This window comes from Ornithorhynchus anatinus, chromosome 20 (assembly GCF_004115215.2).
Source record: "Ornithorhynchus anatinus isolate Pmale09 chromosome 20, mOrnAna1.pri.v4, whole genome shotgun sequence".
In the NCBI taxonomy this organism is placed as follows: domain Eukaryota; kingdom Metazoa; phylum Chordata; class Mammalia; order Monotremata; family Ornithorhynchidae; genus Ornithorhynchus; species Ornithorhynchus anatinus.
In genome coordinates, this window is record NC_041747.1 from 1452886 (window position 1) to 1477292 (window position 24407).

Below are 24407 nucleotides of genomic sequence, written 5' to 3' on the forward strand. Positions count from 1 at the left end.
CGTCTCCTTGGAAACGGCACCCGGAAGGAGAGGCGCGTCCTGGGGGGCGGCCAGAGCGGCCGCCTGGCGCCTCCTCCTTCCCCCGCAGCGCCCCCCGCTGGCGGGAGGCCGCAGCGCCCCGCGCCCGCTCCTGCGGGAGGCAAGGGGGGGGGGGCACATCCGCGCCTTGAAGGAGGATGATGGCCCTTGTTAATAATAATGTTGGTATTTGTTAAAGCGCTTACTATGTGCAAAGCACTGTTCTAAGCGCTGGGGGGATACAAGGTGATCAGGTTGTCCCACGTGGGGCTCACAGTCTTCATCCCCATTTTCCAGATGAGGTCACTGAGGCACAGAGAAGTGAAGTGCCTTGCCCAAAGTCACCCGGCTGACAAGCGGCAGAGTCGGGATTCATTCATTCAGTAGTATTTATTGAGCGCTTCCTATGTGCAGAGCACTGTACTAAGCGCTTGGAATGAAAAACCCATGACCTCTGACTCCCAGGCCTGGACTCTTTCCACTGAGCCACGTTGCTTCTTGTTAAGCGCTTACTATAATCATTCATTCATTCAATAGTATTTATTGAGCGCTTACTATGTGCACAGCACTAAGCGCTTGGAATGGACAAGTCGGCAACTGATGGAGACAGTCCCTGCCCTTTGTAATAATGTGGGTATTTGTGAAGCGCTTACTCTGTGCAGAGCGCTGTTGCGAGCGCTGGGGGAGATACGGGGTCATCAGGTTGTCCCACGTGAGCCTCACCGTCTTCATCCCGGCTCTGCCACTTGTCAGCTGTGTGACTGTGGGCAAGTCACTTCACTTCTCTGGGCCTCAGTCACCTCATCTGGAAAATGGGGATTAACTGTGAGCCTCGCGGGGGACAACCTGGTTACCCTGTATCTCCCCCAGCGCTTAGAACAGCGCTCTGCACATAGTAAACGCTTAACAAATACCAACGTTATTCATCCCCATTTTACAGATGAGGGCACTGAGGCACAGAGAAGCCAAGTGACTTGCCCACAGTCACACAGTTGACAAGGGGCAGAGGCAGGATTCGAACCCGTGACCTCTGACTCCCCGGCCGGTGCTCTTTCCACTGAGCCACGCTGCTTCTTTGCCCCAAATCTGCCCAGTATTAATAAGGATGGCATTGGTTAAGCGCTTACTATGTGCCAAGCACTGCTCTACACGCTAGGGTAGATACAAGGTTAGCAGGTTGTCCCAGGTGGCCCTCACAGCCTTCATCCCCACTTTACAGATGAGGTCACTGAGGCACACAGAATAACAACAATATTGGTATTTCTTAAACGCTGACTATGTGCGGAGCACTTCTAAGCGGTGGGACAGATTGTCCCACTTGGGGCTTAAAGTCTTAATCCCCATTTTACAGATGAGGCAACTGAGGCACAGAGAAGTGAAGAGACTTGCCCGAGGTCACACAGCAGAGAAGTGGTAGAGCTGGGATTTAGAATTCATGACCTCGTGACTTCAAGGCCCATGCTCTATCCCCTATATCATGCTGTTTTCTTATCATTATTATATTTATTAAGCGCTTATTAGGTGTCAAGCATCGTCCTAAGCACTGGGGTTAGTCAGACCAAATACAGACTCTGTCCCGCATGGGGTTCCTAGTCAAAGTAGGCAGGACAATAGGTATTGAATCCACATTTTGCAATATTGAAATACAGATAAGTGACTTTCCCAAGGTCACACAGCAGGCAGGTGGCAGAGCCAGAATTAGAACCCAGGTCTTCTGGCTCCCAGGCCCGGGGTTTTTCGTCCTGGCTACGCTGCTTCGCCACCGTCCCCCTGACCCTCCCCAGTGTCTTCCTTCACCTCAGTTTCACGTTGAAAATTGGTTTAGAGTCCTTTGTGCAGTGAGTTCCAAAGAGGGACCAGCTTAGCGTTTAGAGGTCATGGGTTCGAATCCCAGCTCTGCCACTTGTCAGCTGTGTGACTGTGGGCAAGTCACTTCACTTCTCTGTGCCTCAGTGACCCCATCTGTAAAATGGGGATTAATCTGTAATCTAGGGAAGAACCTGTTTCCCCGGCCAAAGCGAAACATCCTCGAAGGGAACAGTATTTGTTGTAAGAGCACTTACTGAACACCCACTTGCTGCGATGCACTGTTCTAGATGCTTGAAGAATAAAGAAATGACATTAGTTCCTACCCGCAAGGAGTTTATACTCTAATAGAGGAGAGGGAGGTTGACGCCTTTTCTCTTTCGTATTCTCTTCAGCAATAAATACAGTGCTCTGCCCACAGAAGGTGCTCAATAAATACCGTCGATTGACTTGATGCTGTCTTAGAGAAGCAGCTTGGCTCAGTGGAAAGATCACGAGTGTAGGAGTCAGAGGTCGTGGGTTCGAATCCCGGCTCTGCCACCTGTCAGCTGTGCGACTTTGGGCAAGTCACTTCACTTCTCGGTGCCTCAGTTCCCTCATCTGGAAGAGGGGGATTAAGACTGTGAGCCCCACGTGGGACAACCTGATTCCCCCGTGTCCACCCCAGCGCTTAGAACAGTGCTCGGCACATAGTAAGCGCTTAACAAATACCGACATTAGGTCATGGGTTCGAATCCTGGCTCTGCCACCTGTCAGCTGTGCGGCTTTGGGCAAGTCACTTCACTTCTCGGCGGCTCAGTTCCCTCATCTGGAAAAGGGGGATTAAGACCGTGAGCCTCACGTGGGACAACCTGATTAACAAATACCAACATTATTATTATTAGACACTTTAAAATGAGGGCTGTGCCCGGCATTTTCCTGCCCTGCTAGGTGCTATCGAACTCTCTCCGTCAATTCTCCGCCTAAAGGCGGAGACTCTCGGGTTGACTCAAACACGGGAGGACTGGCTCTTTTGGCTCCAGATAAGCCCAACTGAGTCGTAGCGATCTTCTCCCGCCGATGACAAGTTGGGTTCCGGCCGGTGGCATCGACCAGTTCAATTATGACATTGGCAGCGTCATGATCCAATCAGCGACAGAGATGCTGGGCCACCTCAAAAAGGAAAAACTAGGAGAGTCAGAAGGCTGCCCGCTAAATGTTCGAGCTGCCCAACTCACTGGTCGAGCAGACCTGATTATGCCAAAGAAGAAGAATCTTTGGTATTTGGAGCTCATTGGTGATGAGGACTTTGTGAGCGCCAGGAGGTAAGGCACGTCAAGTCAGATCAAGCGTCACAGCCCCGACTGGTTCGATAAAACCAGTCGGGAGAAGCAGCGTGGCTCAGTGGAAAGAGCCCGGGCTTGGGAGGCAGAGGTCATGGGTTCGAATCCCCGCTCTGCCACTTGTCCGCTGTGTGACTGTGGGCAAGTCGCTTCCCTTCTCTGGGCCTCAGTTCCCTCATCTGGAAAATGGGGATGGAGACTGTGAGCCCCACGTGGGACAACCTGATGACCCTGTATCTCCCCCAGCGCTTAGCACAGTGCTGTGCACAGAGTAGGCGCTTAACAAATACCAACATTGAGAAGCAGCGTGGCTCAGTGGCAAGAGCCCAGGCTTGGGAGTCAGAGGTCATGGGTTCGAATCCCGGCTCTGCCACTTGTCAGCTGTCTGACTGTGGCCAAGTCACTTCCCTTCTCTGGGCCTCAGTGACCTCATCTGTCAAATGGGGATGAAACCTGGGAGCCTCACGTGGGCCCACCTGATGACCCTGTATCTCCCCCAGCGCTTAGCCCAGTGCTCTGCACATAGTAAGCGCTTAACAAACACCAACATTATTATTCTTCTTCTCTGGGCCTCAGTGACCTCATCTGTCAAATGGGGATGAAGCCTGGGAGCCTCACGTGGGCCCACCTGATGACCCTGTATCTCCCCCAGCGCTTAGCCCAGTGCTCTGCACATAGTAAGCGTTTAACAAATACCAACATTATTATCCCCCCGGCGCTTAGAACTGTGCTTGGCCCCTAGTAAGGGCTTCACCAATGCCATCCTTGCTGGTCCCCTGGCGGGGGGCGCATGCGCGTCCCCAGGGTCGGGGCGCATGCGCGCTCCGCGGCGGCCGGGTCCTTTAAGAGGAGGCCTCGGGGCGGGGGGGGGGTGGGTGGTCAGGGGTTCCGGCGTGCCTTGCGCGGCGGCGGCGGTCGGTCTCGCGTGGTTTGGAGCGGGGCGCGTGCTGGGGTTTTCCCGCCAGCGGGGAGGGCGCGCATGCGCGATGACGGTGCGGGCCGCCCCGCGCCCCTGAGCGGGCCCGGCCCCGGCCCCGGCTCCGGTTCCGCTCCGCACCTCCGGCCGCCGCCACCGCCATGTCCGCCGGCTTCTCCTTCGGGACCGGCACGCTGGGCCCCGCCGCGGGCCCGGCCGCCACGGCCGCCGGCTTTTCCTTCGGCGCCGGCACGACCAGGTAACCGGCCCGGCGGGGAGGCCCAGCGCGTCCCCGCCGCTTGGCACCTTCGAAGCGCCCCATCCCTACCGTAATCCTTGGAGAAGCAGCCCGGATCGGTGGCAGGAGCCCGCCCTCGGGAGGCTCAGGGCGTCGGGTCTCCCCCCGGCGCTTCGCACATTGTAATCGTCCCGTCCGTACCGTAATTCTTGGAGAGGCAGCCCGGCTCAGTGGCAGGAGCCCACCCTGGGAAGGCTCAGGGCGTCGGGTCTCAACTTCAGCGTTTAGCCCGTGGTAATCGCCCGATCGGTACCGTAATTACTGGAGTAGCAGCCCGGGTGCGTGGCCAGGAGCCCGCCCTCGGGAGGCTCAGGGCGTCGGGTCTCACCCCAGCGCTTCGCACATGGTAATCGCCCCTTCCGTACCGTAATTCTTGGAGAAGTACCCCGGCTTGGTGGCAGGAGCCCACCCTCGGCAGGCACAGGGCGTCGGGTCTCACCCCAGCGCTTCGCACATGGTAATCACTCACTCGGTACCGTAATGCTTGGAGAGGCAGCTTAGCTTGATGGTAGGAGCCCGTCCTTGGGAGGCCCAGGGCGTCGGGTCTCATCTCAGCGCTTGGCACATGGTAATCGCCCAATCGGTACCGTAATGCTTGGAGAAGCAGGTTAGCTTGGTGGCAGGAACCCGCCCTCAGGAGGCTTAGGGCGTCGGGTCTCACCCCAGCGCTTAGCCCATGGTAATCGCCCAATTGGTACCGTAATGCTTGGAGAAGCAGCTTAGCTTGATGGCAGGAGCCCGTCCTCGGGAGGCCCAGGGTGTCGGGTCTCATCCCAGCACTTGGCACGTGGTAATCGCCCAATCGGTACCGTAATTCTTGGAGAAGCAGGTTAGTTTGGTGACAGCAGCCTGCCCTCAGGAGGCTCAAGGCGTCGGGTCAACCCCCAGCGCTTCGCCCATGGTAATCGCCCCATCCGTACCGTAATTCTTGGAGAAGCAGCCCGGCTTGATGGCAGGAGCCCACCTTTGGGAGGCCCGGCGCATCGGGTCTCACCCCAGCGCTTGGCCCATGGTAAGCGCCCAATCGGCACCGTAATGCTTGGAGAAGCAGCCCGGAACGGTGGCAGGAGCCCGCCCTCGGGAGGCCCAGGGCGTCGCGACTGACCCCAGCGCTTGGCACATTGCAGTCGCCCAATCGGTACCGTAATGCTTGGAGAAGCAGGTTAGCTTGGTGGCAGGGGCCCGCCCTCAGGAGGCTCAGGACGTCGGGTCTCACCCCAGCGTTTAGCACATGGTAATTGCCCAATCGGTACCGTAATTCTTGGAGAAGCAGTCCGGCTCGGTGGCAGGAGCCCGCTCTTGTAGGCCCAGGGTGTCGGGTCTGACCCCGGCGCCGGGCACAGAGCGCCTACTAAATACCGTAATTCTCAGAGAAGCAGCCTGGTTTAGTGGCAGGAGTCCGGACATGGGTGGCTGAAGGCGTCGGTTCTAACTCTCGCATTTAGAACAAAGCTTGGCACATAACGAGCGCCTAACAAATACCGTAATGATAATAATGTTGCTATTTGTTAAGCACTGTGTGCAGAACACTGTTCTAAGCGCTGGGGTAGGTACAGGGTAATCAATTCTTAATTCTTGGGAAAGCAACGTGGCTTAGTGGCAGGAGCTCGCGCTTGGGAGGCTGAGGGCGTCGGTTCTAACCCCAGCGCTTACCTCAAAGCTTGGCACAGGGCGCCTAAGGAGTACCGTAATTCTTGGAGACGCAGTTTGGCTGAGGGCAGGTCACTTAAAGAAGCAGCGTGGTTCAGTGGAAAGAGCCCGGGCTTGGGAGTCAGAGGTCATGGGTTCGAATCCCGGATCCGCCACTTGTCAGCTGCGTGACTTTGGGCAAGTCACTTCCCTTTTCTGGCCCTCAGTGACCTCATCTGTAAAACGGGGATGAAGACAGTAAGCCCCATGAGGGAAAACCTGATCACCTTGAATCCCCCCAGCGCTTAGAACAGCGCTTTGCACCTAGCAAGTGCTTAACAAATACCAACATTATCATTATTATTGTCTTGGAATTCTGTTGTGTTGTACTCTCCCAAGCGCCTAATACAGTGCTTGACACACAGTAAGTGCTCAATAAATACTGTTGATTGAGGCCGGGAGAGGTATGTCCGGACCTCTGGTTCCCAAGGGCCAGAGTCGGGTCAGTGGGAGATGCAGAGTGCCTGCTGGGCAGTAGAGGTTCCTATTGAGTGTGGTGCACTGTACTGAGCGCTTGGAGACCATAATGGGGGGTACATGTGTTCTCTGCCCAGATCTTCCTCAGATCTGGAGGAAGAATGAGGATCTAGCAGTGATGTGGTCGAGTCAGAATGAAATAGTCAAATAAGTCACTGAAGAGATGTACTGCAGTGTCGAGGACGGGCACAGGATAAGTAAATAATAATAATATTGGTATTTGTTAAGCGCTTACTATGTGCAGAGCACTGTTCTAGGTAACTACAGAGGTGTGAAAGGTTGGTTGTTGGATCACCGTGCCTTGGGGTTTCGGAGAGTAATCCGGGGGGCTTCCTGGAGGTGAAGTTTTAGGAGGGACTTGAAGACTGGGGAAAGCTGTGGTGTGGCAGCAATCAGTAGTATTGCTTGAGCACCTACTGTGGGTGTGTAGAGCACTGTACTAAGCACTTGGCACAGCACTCTTAGCATCAGTAGATGATCCATAACCTCATGGGTCTTAAAAACCGGTGGGGGAGACTGACACAGAATTACTCACAACTGAGAGGAAGGAAGAAGTACAATTTGTTCCAGCAAGATGGATAACCGAATACAGTTTATGAATAGACAGGTCTGTGATTGCCGAGGGACGTCTGGGGGTCTGTGACCTTTGGAGAAGATTAATTTGGGGAAGCCTCTCTTACCCCAGGGGTGCTACAGATGAGCATCGGTGACAAGATGCTTCACCAGCGGAGGTTGGCACAAGAGAGGCATCTGGATAGACTTGGAAAATTTACCTACGTCTTTCATGGAAGGATTCTAAGGGATAGGTGAGGACTTGGCCTATAGTTTTTTTATGGTATTTGTTAAGCACTTCTTATGTGTCGAATACTTCTAAACTCTGGGGTATAGACAAGTTAATTAGGTTTGACACAGTCCCTCATGGGGCTCACAGTCTAAGAGGGGGAACGGGAGAACTGAGCCCGGAAAAGTTGAGTGACTTGTCTCACTTAAAACAGTGCTTGGCACATAGTAAGCTCTTAACCAATACCATAATTATTATTAATACAGCAAGCAGTTGGCAGAGCCAGGATTAGAACCGTCGTCTTTGGACTCCCAGACCTGTATTCTTTTGATTAGGCTATGCTGCTAATCATATTGCCTTGATTTCTATAAATACGATTGAATGAGTGAATTTCTAGAAACTAGTTGTGTCTTTACAAGGAATGTAAACTCTTCGTGGGCAGGAACTTGTCACATCTTTGTCACACACTTTCCACACTTTTGGAGAAGCAGCATGGCTCAGTGGAAAGAGCACGGGCTTTGGAGTCAGGGCTCATGAGTTCGAATCCCAGCTCTGCCACTTGTCGGCTGTGTGACTGTGGGCAAGTCACTTAACTTCTCTGTGCCTCAGTTCCCTCATCTGTAAAATGGGGATTAAGACTGTGAGCCCCACGTGGGACAACCTGATTCCCCTGTGTCTACCCCAGCGCTTAGAACAGTGCTTGGCACATAGTAAGCGCTTAACAAATACCAACATTATTAAGTGTCTGGTGCAATGCCTTGCGCCCAGTGGGTTCTTAATAAATGCCATTTCTACCCTACTAATTAGCTCAAAGCAATACGTATGAAAGTGCTGAATGAATTTAGGTCATGTTGCTTGGTAGCATTACAAGGTGCAGGTGTAATAAATGACTAACGAAGGTCTAAAATTGGGAACTTTCCAGGTTTAATCCCTCGTGTTGCAAAGTGCCAGCTTCTGATGGAGGGATAAGTTACCGTAGCTTCTCCATTAGAACTGATTGCAGTGCTCAAGTGATGGGTTAAAAGAGGGGGGGGAATGGCTTTAGATTATCGCAGGCTATAGTCTGTCATGTTTTGAAGTGGTCTCCTTATTAGCTTTCTCGTTTTATTTAAAGTTGCTCTGTAAACCATAAACTAAGACCAAGGGAATTGAAGCATGATGGTGTGCTTATAATGTGTCAGTAGGCGAAGGGAAATAGGAAGTCGGAGGGTTTCGTCTGACCATCTCCAGTGTCTGTTTGCTCGCCTTAGCAAAAAGAAAAATTGCGGAAACATAAAAAAAGGCAATGGGGGTGGGTGGGGATCAGTAAATACTACTGAATGGCTCAAATCTGAGAAGTGGGCAAGGATTTTGCTTTACTGTTCAGTTTTCAGGGAGCTCATGGGGAAGAAGGGTGAGCTGCTTTTAGCCACTGCTTCTCCCTCCCCCAGTTGGTTTCTTGAATCTCTCACTCAGGTCCTCCCTATACTCAAAAAGCCTACTCTGCATTTTACCACCACCCTGTTGCCCTTCTCCCCTTCCTGCTTTTTTTTTAATGGTACTTTTTAAGCTCTTACTGTGTGCCAGGCACTGTATAAAGTCCTAGTATAGATATAAGATAATCAGGTTGGACTCAGTCCCTGTCCCACTTGAGCCTCTGTCAGTTGGAAGAAGGGGGATTTAATTCCCATTTTACAGATGAAATATCTGGGGCACAGAGGTGACTTTCCCAAGGTCACACAGCAGACAAGTGGCAGAGCCAGAATTAGAACTCAGGCCCAGGTTCTTCCCATTAGACCACACTGCTCTGACACCTTCGGTTGGCAGTGTCCAAGTTCTGCACTCTCCATTCGCCTGTCAGCCCTTTCGCCAAGGTCTCCGTGACCCACTCTTAGCCGAGTCTAAAATACTCTTACACTTTCCTTATGCCCCTAGTTCTCTCTGTTGCTCTGACACTAATCAATCAAACAAGGGTATTTACTGAGTGCTTGCTGCCTGAAGAACCCTGTACCAAGTGCTCGGGAGAGTACAATACAATGGGGCTGGTAGCCCACTATCACTCCCTTCTAGAAATGCTGTCCAACCGCAAGGTTCTGTTTTGGGTCCCCAGCTCTTCTCGCAGTGTGCTCACAAGGCTTCAATCACTGCTTCCGTGTGGTTGATTCCCAAATCTACTTCCCTGGCTTGAACTTGTTACGTTTCCCCTAGCCCGCACGCCGCCCCCACCTGCCTGTCTGTCAGCTTGATATGGCAGAAACCGAACTCCTCCGCTTCCTTCCCTGATTCACTCCTCCTCCCATCTTTCCCGTCCCGGTCAACGGCAGGGCCATCCTTCTTATTTCGACGACTCCATCAACTTCCTCATTGATCTTCCTGCCTAGGGTTAAATTAGTCTGCTGTCCAGATCGCCTTTCTTGAATATCATGTGGCTGTCACTAAAGCCCCCCCAGGGCACTTATTTGAACCATTTATTAATTTGTCTGTACTTTTTCTACTACCAGTAGTCTGTGTTTTTCTGCCCCTCTAGTAAGCTCCTTTGGGCAGGGAACGTGCTGCTAATTCTGTTGTAGTCTTCCAAGCACTTAATACAACACTCTACACATAAAAACTCAATAAATGCCATTGACTGATGTCTCCTTGTCTCTTTCAGTGGACTGAAAGCTCCCTGAGCTTTTTCTCTTTCCTCACCATCTTATTCTTTAGATTGTAAGCCCCTTGGGGCCAGGCACTCTTTCTGTGTCTCATATGTGCACTCTCTTCCCAGTACTCAGTACAGGGCTCTGCACCCAGCATATCTCTACCGGGACTATTGATTGATAGTTTTAGCTGCTTTTAACAATCCTTTTCTGTCTCTGGAGCTACCGCTCCCAGACTTGTACCCTGCAAGAAGAGGGAGAAGTTGGGGATTATAGCAGGGGGAGCGGTAGAGTCAGAGGTGATGAGGCTAGGATCGATCATTCAGTGATCAGTTGATCATTGTTGAGAGCTTACTGTGCGCAGAGCATCGTCCTAAGCATCTGGGAGACTACAATACAAAGAAGTAGATATAGACGATTCCTGCCCACAGCTTTACAGCTAGAGGGTGAGACAGGTATTAAATTACATCTGTAATTAAATTACATAAATCACAGATGGGTATGCAGTGGGGCTAGGGGCTTGTAAATTCCCAGGTGGGTGGGAGGAACAGCAACCCCTGGCACTGTGGCAGAGCCTGGCATGCCAGGTAGGGTGGCCTGGTGAGCCTTGGCCAGTTCTGGAACAGTTTTCCTGAACTGTCAGTTTAAGTCATCCTCCTTTATCCCTCGTGTCTTAATCCCTGCACCCATAAGGAACACCATTTCCATGGGTGTCAGTGTCAGTTTTCGGAACAAGGTGGGGGGAATTGCATATAACGCACCAACTGGTCGTCTGGTCGTCTGTCCCGAAAACTCTGTCGATGCATTTTTCTTTAATCATCTTAAAAAATAATGTTGAGCAGCGGAGGTGTGCGAGGGAACGTAAGTCTGTTTCCTCCAAACTGAGGCTATTGTCCCTTTCCCTGTCGGAGTCTGCACTCGTTTCAAAGCTGATGATTTAGAATGAAGGCACTCGAACCGAAAGTATTTAGAAGCAGTTAACATGGGCAATTAAAAAATGTAGCAGGCTGGGTGGTTGCCCCAAGATTTACTTTGGCTTTGTGTTTTTTTCGAAGCAATATCGGCACAACGGGAGGACTCAATTTTGGGACTCTTGGAGGCACAACGACACCTGCAACCACAGCTGCTCCCTCAGTAGGTTTTGGAACTGGACTTTTCGCAACAAAATCCACAACCGGTTTCACCCTGGGAGGGACCAACACAGGTAGGGGAGAATCCCTGATCTTTTATTTGACCTGGGCCTATGAGCCACACTTCCTCTTCTGTCCTAGTCCCATCCCCACTCCAGACTCCTGCTCAGTCAGGTGAGGAGAAGGGTTTCACCAGGCTTTCCTCTTGCCCGCGGATGGTGGGTCACTGGCCTGGACTTGTCTTTTTGTTAGTCATCAGTGACGCTTTCTTTCAAGCCATTTTCGGGTACCCGCTGCACCTGTTTCCTAGTGCTTAGACAGGCCTAAACGGAGAAGCCCAGCCCTCTTCTCTTCCGCCGCTGTCCTGCTGGCTCCAGACTCTCACTGACTGTGACCCTCTTCGCTACTGCTCTTTCTCCTCCTCCCTGCTCCTCCTCCTCCTGGTCCACTCTGAGCCATTGGAGACAATCTATACTGGTACTAATTTTTGCCAGTACCTCTAGATCTGGGTGTGGACATTGTCTCCGTGGGTAACTAGGGGCTCTGGGAAGGACAAATTTGGGCCCTACCATTAAGCATTTCCAAGGGCCTTGGGCTGGGCTTGTAGTTCCCGCTACTCATTGCTGGATCACCTCCAGTCTTACGAAGAATTGTATAATTGGGGGTCTGGCCAGGACTACAGTTCTTTTGGTGCACTACCTGGTGCTGGCTGGAGGCCCGTAGGTGAAAGCAGTCCCGCCACAGTTAAACCTCGGAGAATAAAGGTGATTGTGCAAAGCTCTTCGTCGCTGGTTGTCACCTCCTGTGGTGCCTAAACGCACCACGGCCTAGCTGGGTTAAACTGCCAGCGGCAGCCCGCTCTGGCTCTGCCCAGGGCCGCTCTTCATTTTGACCAGAGCAGCGAAGCCTCCTTGAAACCCACCCGAAAGCCTCATTCTGGCTGACTCGATTGCCCAATTCAGCAAATGAACGACATCAAAAATGAGGGGGTGCTCAATCGTCACCGGAGCAGACAAACTGGCCAGGCCCCCTTACCTTAGGCCATTAGCGTAAGTGACTCTTCCTGCGACCATTGCACAATTTACTTCCTTCTGTAGATAGGGAAGGGACTGTTTCTGGGTCAGGAAGTTTAAAATTTGTACCACTTCACTCTGCATATTACTGTGAATGTCATGCATTTGCTGTGGGATTCCCATAGATTTGTGATTGATTACGAAGCGGGGGGGCTTTTGAATTGGTCTGTTAAAAATGTGAGACGCAGCGATTACTTGAGTGAATTTTTGACGGGGAGAGGGGAAAGACGGGTAGGAAACTTGAGTTTCTGACAAGAAAACAGTTTGGCTCAGTAGCTTCATTGAATTGTCAATTTCTGCTCTGGTCCCCAGGAACCGCCACGACCATCGCCACTGGATTAACTCTTGGTAAGAGGACTTGGGATGCGGAATTTCACTGGCCTAGGAACAGGGACTTCCCCCAACCCTGGTTGTCCTAGTTGTCTGGAGGGCATCTTCTCGTCTCACCATTTAGGTGTTGGGAAGAAAAGGAATGAAAACCATGATATCAAATTGCGACTGCGTAAGGAAACTTGCAGAATACGAGATGTAGTATGTAACTTGGGCTCCTTATCTTTTTTTTTATTGTATAAATCCACCTCCAAATGTGATTGGTTTGTTGTACAGTCCTGCCTTTCTGGCCAGGTTGCCACGATGAAAGTAAGAGCAATGAGCAGACTTATTGTGGAGTTGGAGGGCTGGAGGGGATGTCCTGTATTTCATTCAGGCCTAGAGTTGCCATCTCTGTGTTGAATAGAATCCCTGAAATTAGAGCCACGACTCTAGTCTCCTGCATAAGCTTCCAGACTTGTCCCTTGCACATGTGCGATGCCAGCTTCGTACCGGTCAACTGCCCATCCCATCATGGGGAGCTCGCTGTGACCACGCTGGGTACATGTCCTTCGCTATCACCCACATCTCTTTCCTCCACATATGACCAGGGGCCATCCCCAAGGCCAGTTCCGTTCTGGAATAGGTAGATTTCCGGGAGGAGATGGCAGCTGTCAGGGTTACCAATTCGACGCCAGAGTTCTCGAAGGGCTAAAGACTCCTTTCAGGGCCGGCGGAGGGGACCCTCTTTGCAACTCCGGTGGTCCGACGACCGTGTGTTTTATTACAGGAACTCCCGCAACCACATCTGCTTCGACAACAGGTTTCAGTTTGGGGTTCACCAAGCCTGCAGCCTCGGCCACTCCATTTGCTCTTCCTATTACATCTACCTCAGCGGGTGGTCTCTCACTTTCTTCCGCTCTGACATCTACTCCAGCAGCAGGTAAGGTAGTGGCAGAAATGGGTGGATTTTCATCATTTTGGATTTTGTTTTTCTCTTTGGCCACCTCCAGACTGCATCCCTGAGCAGGCGTCTCGTGGTCCCGTTCCCCGTCGCAGCCTGTTCCATCTTCCCGCTCCCCTCAGCTTCTGCCCCCACCCCCACAAAGTTTGGGCTGTGGGACCCCCCCCCCCCCCCCACAGAGCCTTAACTATCACTTGAGAGTCTGTGCTCGCTGAAGGTGCTTTGTTGATTGTGTTTTTCCGGGCAGGGCAGAGGATGTGTTGGTTGGCACACATGTGGGTGGTGGTGTTCATCTGCAGTGGACCTCAAAGGAAGAATTTCCTCCCCACTGCTGACAGTCTCCTCTTCCCTTGCAGCATCCACTGGCTTTACACTGAACCTGGGCGGGACACCAGCCACCACCACAACTGCATCGACAGGGCTCTCCCTTGGGGGAGCCTTGGCTGGCTTGGGAGGAGCCCTCTTCCAGAACACAAACACAGCAGCGTCAGGTAACGTGCCAGCTTGCCTCTCCACCTCTGGAAAAAAATCAAGCTTTTGTTCCTCTTTTATCTTAGCTTCATGGTTTATTTTGAGAGGGTTATTTTCTGGGACTCTAAGGTTTGGGGGAAATTAATGCACTCTAGGTTTTTTCCCCCACTTGAAAGTGATCTAACACTGGTTCTTTAGCTGGTTCACTCTCAGATTACCTCCTGAAACATTCAAGGTGTGAAAGAATTCAGTGTCTTGTCCCTCCATGTTTTCACTTGGGTCATTCTGTCCTCTGATCCTTCACTCTCTCTCTGCCTTTGTTTAAACCTTCTTGTGTTTTGGTGGCCCCTGCCTCGGCCACCCGATTCTCTTGGAATGGAAATGGTCAGGAGGACATGACCAGGTTTTCTGCGAGCATAATCCTGTTCTTCCTGTTGGAGACAGAATCCTGGGCTGGGTGCCGGTACTTGTATCCCTGTACTTTGGGTCTTAACGTCTCCCGCAAATGATTGAAAACTTTCTGATTTATTTGTAGGACTTGGGCAGAATGCTTTGGGCTTGGCCTTGGGATCTACTGCAGCTCCTTCAACCACAGGCAATGAAGGTCTTGGGGGCATAGATTTTAGTGGTTCTTCAGATAAAAAGAGTAAGTAATCAATTACTGCATTTTCATATCTTTAAATATTTATATTTATGAAAAAATAGTAAAGAAGCATTTACACATTTTCATGTGAAACATTTTATAAAAAAAAGTTTGTATGTGTATATAACCTTAATCTAGTAGCTGATACAGAGGGCTCCTGACTTTTCTGCTTTGAAAAAGGGCTGATTCTGTCTAAAATTTCTTAAATCCTTCCTCATCTCCATTTGGATGCAAAAAGTGGAGTATTCTAAGATTCACGAGTTTTCAGTGCAAAGAATACTGTCTCCTCAGGTTTGTTCTCCTATCACCTTCCCCTAACTAGCAACCCCGATTGCTGATGATTTTTCTTTTTTTAATGCAAGGAGATGGACTTCAGTTCCTTTCCTCTTCAGCAGTCCCATCCTGCTTCCTTCTCTTCTTAGTCTCTGGAGCACTGGGAGGCAGAGAGGGGAAGACCTGGAATTGAAACCCGAGAGGTGTTTCGATCCGTGGATTCTGTCTGGGCCCTGGTAGGCAGTTTGACATGGAGTAGAGAAAAGACTGTAAAAGCTTCAGTCTAGAATACAGTTATGATCGGCTCCCTGTGTATTCGCTTCCTGTTCCTTACTGGTCAGGCTTTCTCTGCCAGAAATCTGCCAGAGATCCAGAAAGTCTGCCTGCCATTCTATCCCACAACCTGCTCTCTGAGTACCTCCTGCCCATTTGTTGATTAACGGAAACATTAGTAACTAAGGCGTAGCTGAAACCGTCACTCCTTCGGATCAAAGCCCTCCTTTAGCCGATGTAGAGCAGGCAAAGGGAGGAATCAAGGGCCAAACAAGCAAATGAGTGATCTCTAAATTGAGATTTTACTTGATCTCTTGGAACTCCACGGTGCCTTTCAGGTTCAGCGCTTTGTTTGCACCTACAGAGATGATGATGATAAGGATGATGCTAAGTGCTTACTATGTGTCAAGCACTGTTTTAAGCGCTGGGGAGATACAAGTTATCAGGTTGGATGTGATCCCTGTCCCGCGTGGATTTCACAGTCTGTTTCGGTGGATTCCATAATTTGACTCCCTGACATAAGATAGGCAGAACAAAAGGAGCCTAAAGTTTTTGCTTTGTGCCTTCTTGCCTCAAGATCCGCATAGCGTTTTTGCCCAAAATGAGCTGCCCCTTTTCTGATTGATTGCAGTGTGCCGTGCTGGTGTGTCTCTGGTAGTGGGCTCCTAGGTTTTGGATGAGCTGCAGCATTGCCCCAGAAACTGTATTTTTAGTAGTGCTTATGCTCCAATCCCTGCTTATACCCCTGCAATTTTGTAAACACAAACTCCTGCCTTCACTGAGTATCCCTTCTGAGGTTGGCTTTGCCTTGTGAAGCTTAGGTGGTCAACAGCCTCTCCTTACATACAATTTCTTGTATTTTCTAGGTGATAAGACAGGAACAAGACCAGAGTAAGTCATCTTCATTTTCTTCACTTGGTAAAATACAACATCAAATGTTTAGAATTGAAGTGCATTATCAATCACTGGTATTTGGGCAGTTACTGTGGGTGTCGAGCAGGCAGTTGGTAACTTATCAAGGGGTTATAGTATACCAGATTGGAAGGACTACTGGTCTACACCAGGAGAGCATTTTTGATCTTCCTCTGGCAAGCATCAATGGCCCCTGACGTGCATTTCCTGTTGTCCAGAGGAGTCTTTGAGTGATCTGGCTACTGTTCTCCACATAGCAAGCCCAGAATGGGGAAAATGCTTCAGGAGGTTTCATGGATGTTTGATAGAATCAGTCTAATTCTGAGCTCTTGAAACAAGCAGTTGATAAAAGTTGTGCACTTTCATAATAATAGTACCACCTCAAATGTATACAGTATTTTAACTCTTCCAGAGTGTGCTCTTATCAATTACTTGTTTTATCCCCACATAATCCCTCCAAGAAAGGGAGAACAGGTGTTTTTTTTAATCTCCATTGTACAGAGGAGGAAACTGAGGCTAAGTAACTTGTCTGGGGCATCAGGCAGTGTGGAACTACAAGTCCCACACCCTGACTCTCTTCACTCAACTACAATACCACCTTTAATTAAAGTTGGGCATTGGAAAGGATGCAAAACTGTGAAACTTCTTAAAATCTGAATTTAAAGTACATGGCTTTTTTTTTTTTGGCAGGGATAGTAAAGCCCTGAAGGATGAAAACCTACCTCCTGTAATCTGCCAAGATGTAGAAAATCTCCAGTAAGTGCAAACTGTAGTTGTATCATTGTAATGCTTTTCTTAAAAAGAGCGTTCTAGTCAGAGTCTGAAAAGTAAACCTCTGATTTCCCTGCAACAACTTCAGTTAGAAGTCAGGGTTGAACATTTTTGAGGCTGAGGGAGGGCAGAAAAGTGACTTATTTTCTCTGCTTCTGCAGGAAGTTCGTGAAGGAACAAAAACAGGTTCAAGAAGAAATTAGTCGTATGTCTTCTAAAGCGATGCTTAAAGTTCAGGAAGACATTAAAGCTCTGAAGCAGCTTCTCTCGGTGGCTGCCAGCGGACTCCAAAGAAATACTCTGAATATTGACAAATTGAAAATTGAAACTGCTCAGGTATTTAATGCGCTCCTCTGCAGCCTCAACAGGCTAAATTCTCAAGATCAGTATACTTGCCCGGCAGGGACTGTTAGAACATTCCTGAAGTGTTAGGTAAGAGACATTCAACGTTGATTCCATTCGGTCCAGAAGTTTGTATTCCTTTATGGATGGAAAGGTTCTAGCCATCCGGCAAGACTGCCATCGCAGCCTCCTACGATCAGAGCAGTGTGTCATGGGTGGATGTTATACATCTTATCATTGACCGTGTCTTATCTGAACTAAAGAAGTGGGCCTCAGAGATAGGTGAGACTGGATTTTTCCCGCCTCCTGGCTGACTCCTGCCCTATGAACTAGAATATCTCTCCCATTCTCCACCAGTCTGAGCTGCAGCATGCTACTGTTCCCTCCTTCCATGCCCTAGGCAAAATCCTTGGATTTTGTTACAAGGGTTGGAACAGTAATTAGTTACCCCCACAAGGTCCTACACATTTGGCTCAAGGCCCAGTGAAGGAAGTCTCCTCAGGAATATGCAGCTTGAAGGTAGCTGGCTTGACTTTAGCGGCCGCATGACCGCCCCTACCCAGGTCCATGCCCTCTGATTTTCGTTGGAACCATTGTGTGCGGGAGGTTTTTGGCAGGGTGGTAGTGACAGGTCCTGGCGGGAGGGGCACTTTAGAAAAACGGAGATTTGGGAAGGGGTCCCACAAGGAAGAAGTGAGTTCCTTGCACCAATGATGCCCTCTGACTGAACTGCCTGGTGTGACGCAGAGGATGCCACGTGGGGTGAGCGGTGTCGATTGAGCTATCGAGTGCTAGGCTCTCAATTTAAGCACTTGAGGGCACAATACTTCCAGCATTTGAGGAGCTCGTTCTCTAGTTTGATGTTAGGATCTAATAGAGTAAGTTCACCTTTTATGTCTCCTGGGCCTTTAGGAGTTAAAGAATGCCGAAATAGCATTGAGAACGCAGAAAACCCCACCCGGACTTCAACACGAAAATACAGCTCCTGCCGAGTAAGTTAGCGACTTGAGTACAGCATACGGAAACTACCAGAACGGTACATTCCGGGCCTCTGAGCTCTGCTGTGCTGTCGCAGCGGTCTGATTGAATTATTTTTCTCCATCTTTCTCTGTCCTTTCACCTGCCTTCTGTGTCTCCATTATCAACAAACCTCCCAGACGGATACCAGACTTTGCTCTTAATGGAATTTGTCATTTCAGCAATAGTGATGTAGGCAACAAGTTCTTGGTCGTTTTTTTTGGTTGGGATGGTTAATTACTTTTGGCTGGTCTTACAGTTTCCTAAAATGACAGCTTTAGGCATTGGGATAAATGGTGTGACAGTATTTCTTTCGCTCCTACTTCTTGTTGAAATGCCACATTTCTGTAGTCCTGTACTATGCTTCAGTCCAGAACACTTCAGAATCCTCATTTCCTCTGCTGTGGTGAACAGGAGAGCCGATTGTGGGTGCCCTCTAGGGCGCTAATTTTGCTAAAATATAGAGAGTGAGCCGTCCAGAAGAGTCCCAGTCTTAAGCTATTGTGATCTGACTTCGTTTAGCTACTTCAGAATCTTGGTTGAACAGTTTGAAGTACAGCTGCAGCAGTACAGACAGCAAATTGAGGAACTAGAGAATCACCTGGCCACTCAAGCAAACAATTCACATATAACCCCACAAGGTAAGTCGTCTTTAGTCACTCCAGATAGCCTTTCTCTCCCTCTTTCTCTCACAGCACTTATGGACATATCCTTGACTATGTCCCCTAACTGTAATTTATTTTAATGTCTCCCCCACCGTAGACTGTAAGTTCCTTGTAGGTAGGGATTATGTCTACCAACCCTATTGCTTTGTACTTTACCAAGAGCTTAGTACCGTGCTGTGCACAGAAAAAGTGCTCAGTAAGAACCACTGACTTATTGGTTAGCTCTGCTGTGGGTAGGGAAATGGCTGGGTGAAGCTTCTGAGTTTTTTGTGAACTCTCAGCTTTCGTGGTGATGCTGAGAACCTTTCGGCCTGATCAAAGCGTTACGCCACTCCCTCCATTTGGGACCCCCAGTTGCTATCTGGGCAGCTTATCTGGCTCCACTAAAACCTGGGTAGATTAGACTTGGCCATCACCCTTTTGCTGCCGAAATGAAGCTATAAAGAGATTCCAGGACTCCGGGCCCCGTCTTCTCCACGCGAGGGAACCGCCGGCTTTGAAAAGAAGAATTTCCCGGTAAATATGCCATAGGGGAGTGCTGTCTGTATTAACCGGGTAGAAGAAATTTTTCCATTTTTGTCCCTGCATAGAACCATTGCACTGGCTTCTCTCTGTTATATGGCCATGATTCTCCTCTTCACAAGTTTTGGGAATTGGAGTTGTGGGCTCTCTCCATCAGAGTGACTGGAATTTTACTGTCGGGCTCCTGGACAGTAGAAATAACGGGTAGACTTTGCCCCGATTAGGTGTTGGTTTTTTTTAGGTGTGTGCTGTGATCGATAATTTCCGTTTTCTTTCGCAGACTTGTCCATGGCTATGCAGAAAATTTATCAAACCTTCGTGGCTCTAGCAGCACAACTTCAATCCATTCACGAAAACGTAAAGGTAACGTGAGCTTTAAATGTACCTTTAGTGAAAGTGAAGTGGTGGGGCCCTGGCCCTAAGCTGCCTTTCCTCTGCTAGAAACGGTCAAAGTTATCTTGGCGTGGCTACGATTCTGTCATTAGAATCCGACGTCCTCCAACGGGAGGCTGAGAGGAGTTTCTTGACGGGATTGGGGGGGTTCTGAGGAAAGGTTAATTGGGAATCTGACTGGATACTCTTAGCCTTCACCGCCGGCACCACCACCTGTGGCCGCTCTACTCCTGCCCCAGCCCTCAGCTGATCGGGCCCCCTCTGCCTAGGGAAGGCCTCGGGGAGAAGTAAATAGCGGGGGAACAGAAACCGAAATTCTAGCCGACCTCTGTAGCTCAGATTCTTCAACGTTGCGGCCGGGCCTTGTGTGCTTAAATCTCGCCTCCGCACGCCAGTAAAGACGTTTGGTCTCGGAGGAAGGGACGGGGTGGCGAGAAAGGATATGGAGGAAGAAAACCGCATCATTCACGCGCACTGGTGGCCTCGGGCGGAGATCCAGCCAGGGGCTGGAATAACGCCGACGACCGTTGCCACCCCGGCTCCAGCTAGCCCGGAGGGACCGATTTAAAGCTTCCTACCTTCTGCCCCCCGGGCCCTGGGGCCAGCGGTCATCGTCACTTCCCTTGCCGCTCTCGATGGCGCAGTGGATGGGCGTCAGAAGGTCACGGGTTCTAATTCCGGCCTGGCCGCGTGTCTGCTGTGTGATCTTGGGCAAGCCGCTTCACTTCTGTGTGCCTCAGTCTCCTCATCTGTAATATGGGGATTGAGACTGTGAGCTGCACATGGGACAGGGACTGTGTCCAACCCGATTTGCTCGCATCCACCCCGGCGCTTAGTACGGTGCCCGGCCCAAAGTAAGCGCTTAACTGAGGCCCCAGTTGTTTTCATCTGGAACTAAGCGGCTCTTGTCTTTACGGCAATGTGGAGCTGTTGTTCACTCTCTCTGCAGGTGCTCAAAGACCAGTACCTTGGCTACAGAAAGATATTCCTCGGCGACGCCATCGATGTCTTTGAGGCGAGGCGGGCCGAAGCCAAGAAGTGGCAGAGTGCTCCCCGCGTGACTACCGGACCGACCCCTTTCAGCAACATACCAAATGCCGCAGCCGTTGCCATGGCTGCAACCCTTACACAGCAGCAACAGCCTGCTACAGGTCTGAATGCATTCAAGTTATAGCTTATTAGCGTTACCGCCGCAGTAACCGTGTGTACGTTTTTATAGACGGTCTTCCTTTGTGTTAGCAGTTTTAAGAAACATCTGAGAATTGTGATCGACGAAATTATAAATCTATATCGACTAGAAAATGCAGGGTAGACTTAGCAATAATTATCCACCGGTTAGATATTTAATGTTGTGAATCTACTTAGTGTGATTTACTGTACTGCTCAAAGTAACCCTTGGAATGTGAGCCTTTATTATTAAATTGCATTTAAGAATATGCATATTCAATTATAAAATTGTGACTTGTATAGCACATAACTTTTTTAAGGCACTAGGGATAAACCATCCAATCCCATACTACGTTGTTCCCTTTTATATAAAAAAAGTGGGTGCGTTTTCATACCGTCTTCATAAGTATCGCTCTATTCCCCCCACTTTCCTCCCCACCCGTGCACGCTGCAGGAAGAACAGTTCTTTACCGACCGAAGGTGTGGTGGACAATCAAGTATGCGGGTGGTTGGAGGGTGGCCTAGATGGGGCGGGTGCTCGCCCGCTGCTTTTTTTCTTACTCATTTTTTATGGGCCGAGTATTGGCCCAAATTGGGAGTGAGCGTGGGCAGAAATGGATGGAGGCCTGAGGAAGGGGTGGGTGAGAGATGTCCCGAGGCTGGAGAGGGGTTAGGAGAGAGGGACCTAAATCTGTAGGTGGGAAAGCAGCACCGCTGCTGGGCTGAACTCCATTCCTAGGCCAGTCCGGATTTTTATGGGACTCTCCGCTCTCCCGCCCAGCTTGTCAACCTCGCGATTTTGAACCTTTTAGCCCTGGCCCAGTTAAGATGCAGGGTGGAAACGTGATACAGCTTGGTGGTCGTTCCCAACTGGAGAAGGAAAGTGCCGTTGGGCAGTGCAAGAGACTGGCGAGGGCAGTTCGCTTTCTCCACGGCACAGGCAGCTCTTCCTGCCTTAAAATACCTAACGAGGCCAGCTCCAGCCCGCACCTCCAGCATTTAGCGGAGGATGGGGACAAGGGCAGCAGTGTGGGACAACTCACTGCAGCTGGTGCTTGCCAAGGTCTGTGCCTTGTGGGGCTCGTTTTGGTAGGAAACCAGGCAACTGCCTTGGCAGAAATAACGCAGGGTAATAGGTGATCCGGGTTAATGACTCCCTGGGTTAGAGTGTGACTCCTTGATATGATTCATCAGAGATTCCGGCGAGTGAAATTCAGAGGACAGTTAGGGTATCGTATGCGGGCACGTTAAAATGAAGCGCCCCAATATGCCCGTATAGACTAAAGCGCTTAGGACGTTGCTCCGCACCCGGTAAATGCTCGATAAATATCACTGATAGAAAGCTTAAACCATAAAAATGCCACCGGCCAAAGGAGGGCTAGTTAGAGCCTTCCTAAAAGAGCACAGGTTGATTACTGTGACAGGTTCCTCAGGCTTTCCTTGCAACTTCTGGATTGCCAGCCATATTTGCGTATTATGGTTTTCTTCCCTACCGCCCCCTTCATTTCCTCTCTCACTGCATACCGTCATTTCTGCCGGATCATGTGTTTGCATTAAATAATTTTGATACTCCGCGACGGAAGTATTAGGGGATATTCGTCCCCCAACCCAAACATTCCGGCATTACCCCGTCCACTAGCTGGAACTAGTCACATTGTATTTCAGGGCACTGCATCCCTTGGGCGCTCAATAGGTAGTAATTACTTAGTAATTCATTTAGTAATTACTACCTGGTACTAATAGTACGACCACTGTATATACGCGACTACTGGTAGTCGTAGTAGACGATTAAATTCGATGTTGGAGGAATGGTTGTGTGCTCGAGTGGGACATCGGTCATGGTGCGACAGAGTCAGGATCACTAGCCTCCGACTCAACCATACTGTACCGTATTGTGTGTGTGTGTATGTGTGTGCTTTTGCAATTTTACCGTGCTAAATGCAGCAAAAGAGCAATGAGTGAGTCACCAGAGGGTGATGCATTCAAATCGTGGTGGACGTACCGCTGCAAGGGATTTTGTACCGAATCTGTCGATGGCGACGGTGCCGCCAAACAATCTGCCTTTTAACCCATTACTTCCTGTCGAATCAGTGGTTCCAAAAAGGTGATCAGCCCACCGGGGGAGGTTCCTGCAGAACGCGACCGCCACGTTCTAGCGGAAACGACTGTATTTTCAGTCATTTACGCCTCCGCTCTTTGGGCCAGAGGGATGGGGATGGGATGCGCAACTCGTTCCTTAGAAATGAGAGTGGTCGTTGCTTCCCGTAAATTAGCTGGCGGTTACGGCTCGGCCCGAGGAAGGAGGCATTCGGGACTTATTGCAGGGGGCTGGGACAGTGCCTGGCACATAGTAAGCGCTTAACAAATACCCTTTAAAAAAAATGCCTTGCAGTTAGATGATCTTCATAATCCTAGTTTTCTTCACAGTCCCAGTATATCTGGGGAAGTTACCTTTTAAAACATAAATGAATTATCTAGTTTGGGAGTCTAGAGAAATAGCTGGGTCTCACGATTGACCCGTGTAGACCCTGCTGTGAGGTGAGAGTGTCCTCTGGAAACTGGGAACTTTGCCTTTAAGTGAGAATGTTGCCTTTGACCTGAGAAATCTTTCCCTGAGGTGCTCAGACGTGGAGCCTAAGGGACCTCTGGTTCTCTGGTTCCTTTTAGGCCTTTGTGTATGTCCGGGGGAGAGGGTAGGGCAGGGGAGTGTCCGGTCATTGTGGGCCTTATTTTGTTTCTCTGCAGCATGGGAGTGTTGACCAAAATGCCCTCGGCCCCTCGACTGTAGGGAGGGTGGATATTCAAGGAACCAACAGGGGCACGACTGGTTTCAAAAAGCTCTCTGTTGGCCAATATCTACAAAAATCCATCATTTGGCAGAGAGCGCCTTCGAAGCCTGAAGCTCTAGAGATTTTCTTAATTTATTGGGGTTGCATTGTGGTGCTCTGACTTTTAAAAGTGTATTTAGTGTTTACATGAGGCATCTTTTTCTCCTCTCGACTTGGAAAGCTGCTGAGAAGAGCACGGCCATTTTGTTCGTTCATAGGGTCTGTTTTTAGCATCGGTGCAGAAAACCGAGGGTTAGTGATAACCGGAAAGTGTTCGATTTTTACTTGCTGCCCATTTCCTGTAGGTGGCTTTCAGGATTTGTTCTGTTAACCAAAGGAACATTCCCCATTAAATCAGTAAAATACATTTTATAACACTGGGGGGGGAAGGTGTTTTTAGAAGTATGATTTAGAAATAAGAACAGTAGTCGTTCTGGGTGACTTACATGGTAATGGAACGTTTTCAACAATCCTTAACAGCACTTACAGACTTTCCCTAAAAAAAAAAACCTTTAGCTTAGGAAGATTTTCAGTGTATTTCTAAACACAAAATCTGAATTTTGATGGGATGCTTTTGTGGGTTGGGGGATTTGGGGGCGGGGGGCGGGGAATCTTGGTATGACCATGTTATGTGGTAATTTTTTGTAAGATGTTACTGAATGTGAAAGGAAGATTTCACTTTGGCCAATCCTGATGACTTACTACTTATCTGGTTTCTAATTGTAAGTCATA

General features: G+C 49.7%; 1 protein-coding gene across 6 annotated transcripts in view; it reads left to right on the forward strand.

Moving 5' to 3' along the window:
• The first annotated feature begins 2946 nt into the window (after window positions 1–2946).
• Window positions 2947–24407, forward strand: part of NUP58 (nucleoporin 58) — a 36030-nt gene continuing 14569 nt past the window's right edge. For 4 of the 6 annotated variants that reach the window (XM_039915023.1, XM_039915024.1, XM_039915021.1 and 1 more), the window contains exons 1-13: window positions 2947–3128; window positions 10978–11126; window positions 12438–12473; window positions 13225–13377; window positions 13755–13889; window positions 14405–14515; window positions 15925–15949; window positions 16661–16726; window positions 16903–17077; window positions 17996–18075; window positions 18623–18741; window positions 19568–19650; window positions 20630–20831. In XM_039915023.1, the coding sequence (XP_039770957.1) occupies window positions 2965–3128; window positions 10978–11126; window positions 12438–12473; window positions 13225–13377; window positions 13755–13889; window positions 14405–14515; window positions 15925–15949; window positions 16661–16726; window positions 16903–17077; window positions 17996–18075; window positions 18623–18741; window positions 19568–19650; window positions 20630–20831 (1498 nt within the window). In that variant the 5' untranslated portion in view covers window positions 2947–2964. Of the gene's footprint in view, window positions 3129–4208; window positions 4322–10977; window positions 11127–12437; window positions 12474–13224; window positions 13378–13754; window positions 13890–14404; window positions 14516–15924; window positions 15950–16660; window positions 16727–16902; window positions 17078–17995; window positions 18076–18622; window positions 18742–19567; window positions 19651–20629; window positions 20832–24407 lie in introns of those variants that run through there. The other 2 variants (XM_039915022.1, XM_001516685.4) reach the window with 1 other exon arrangement.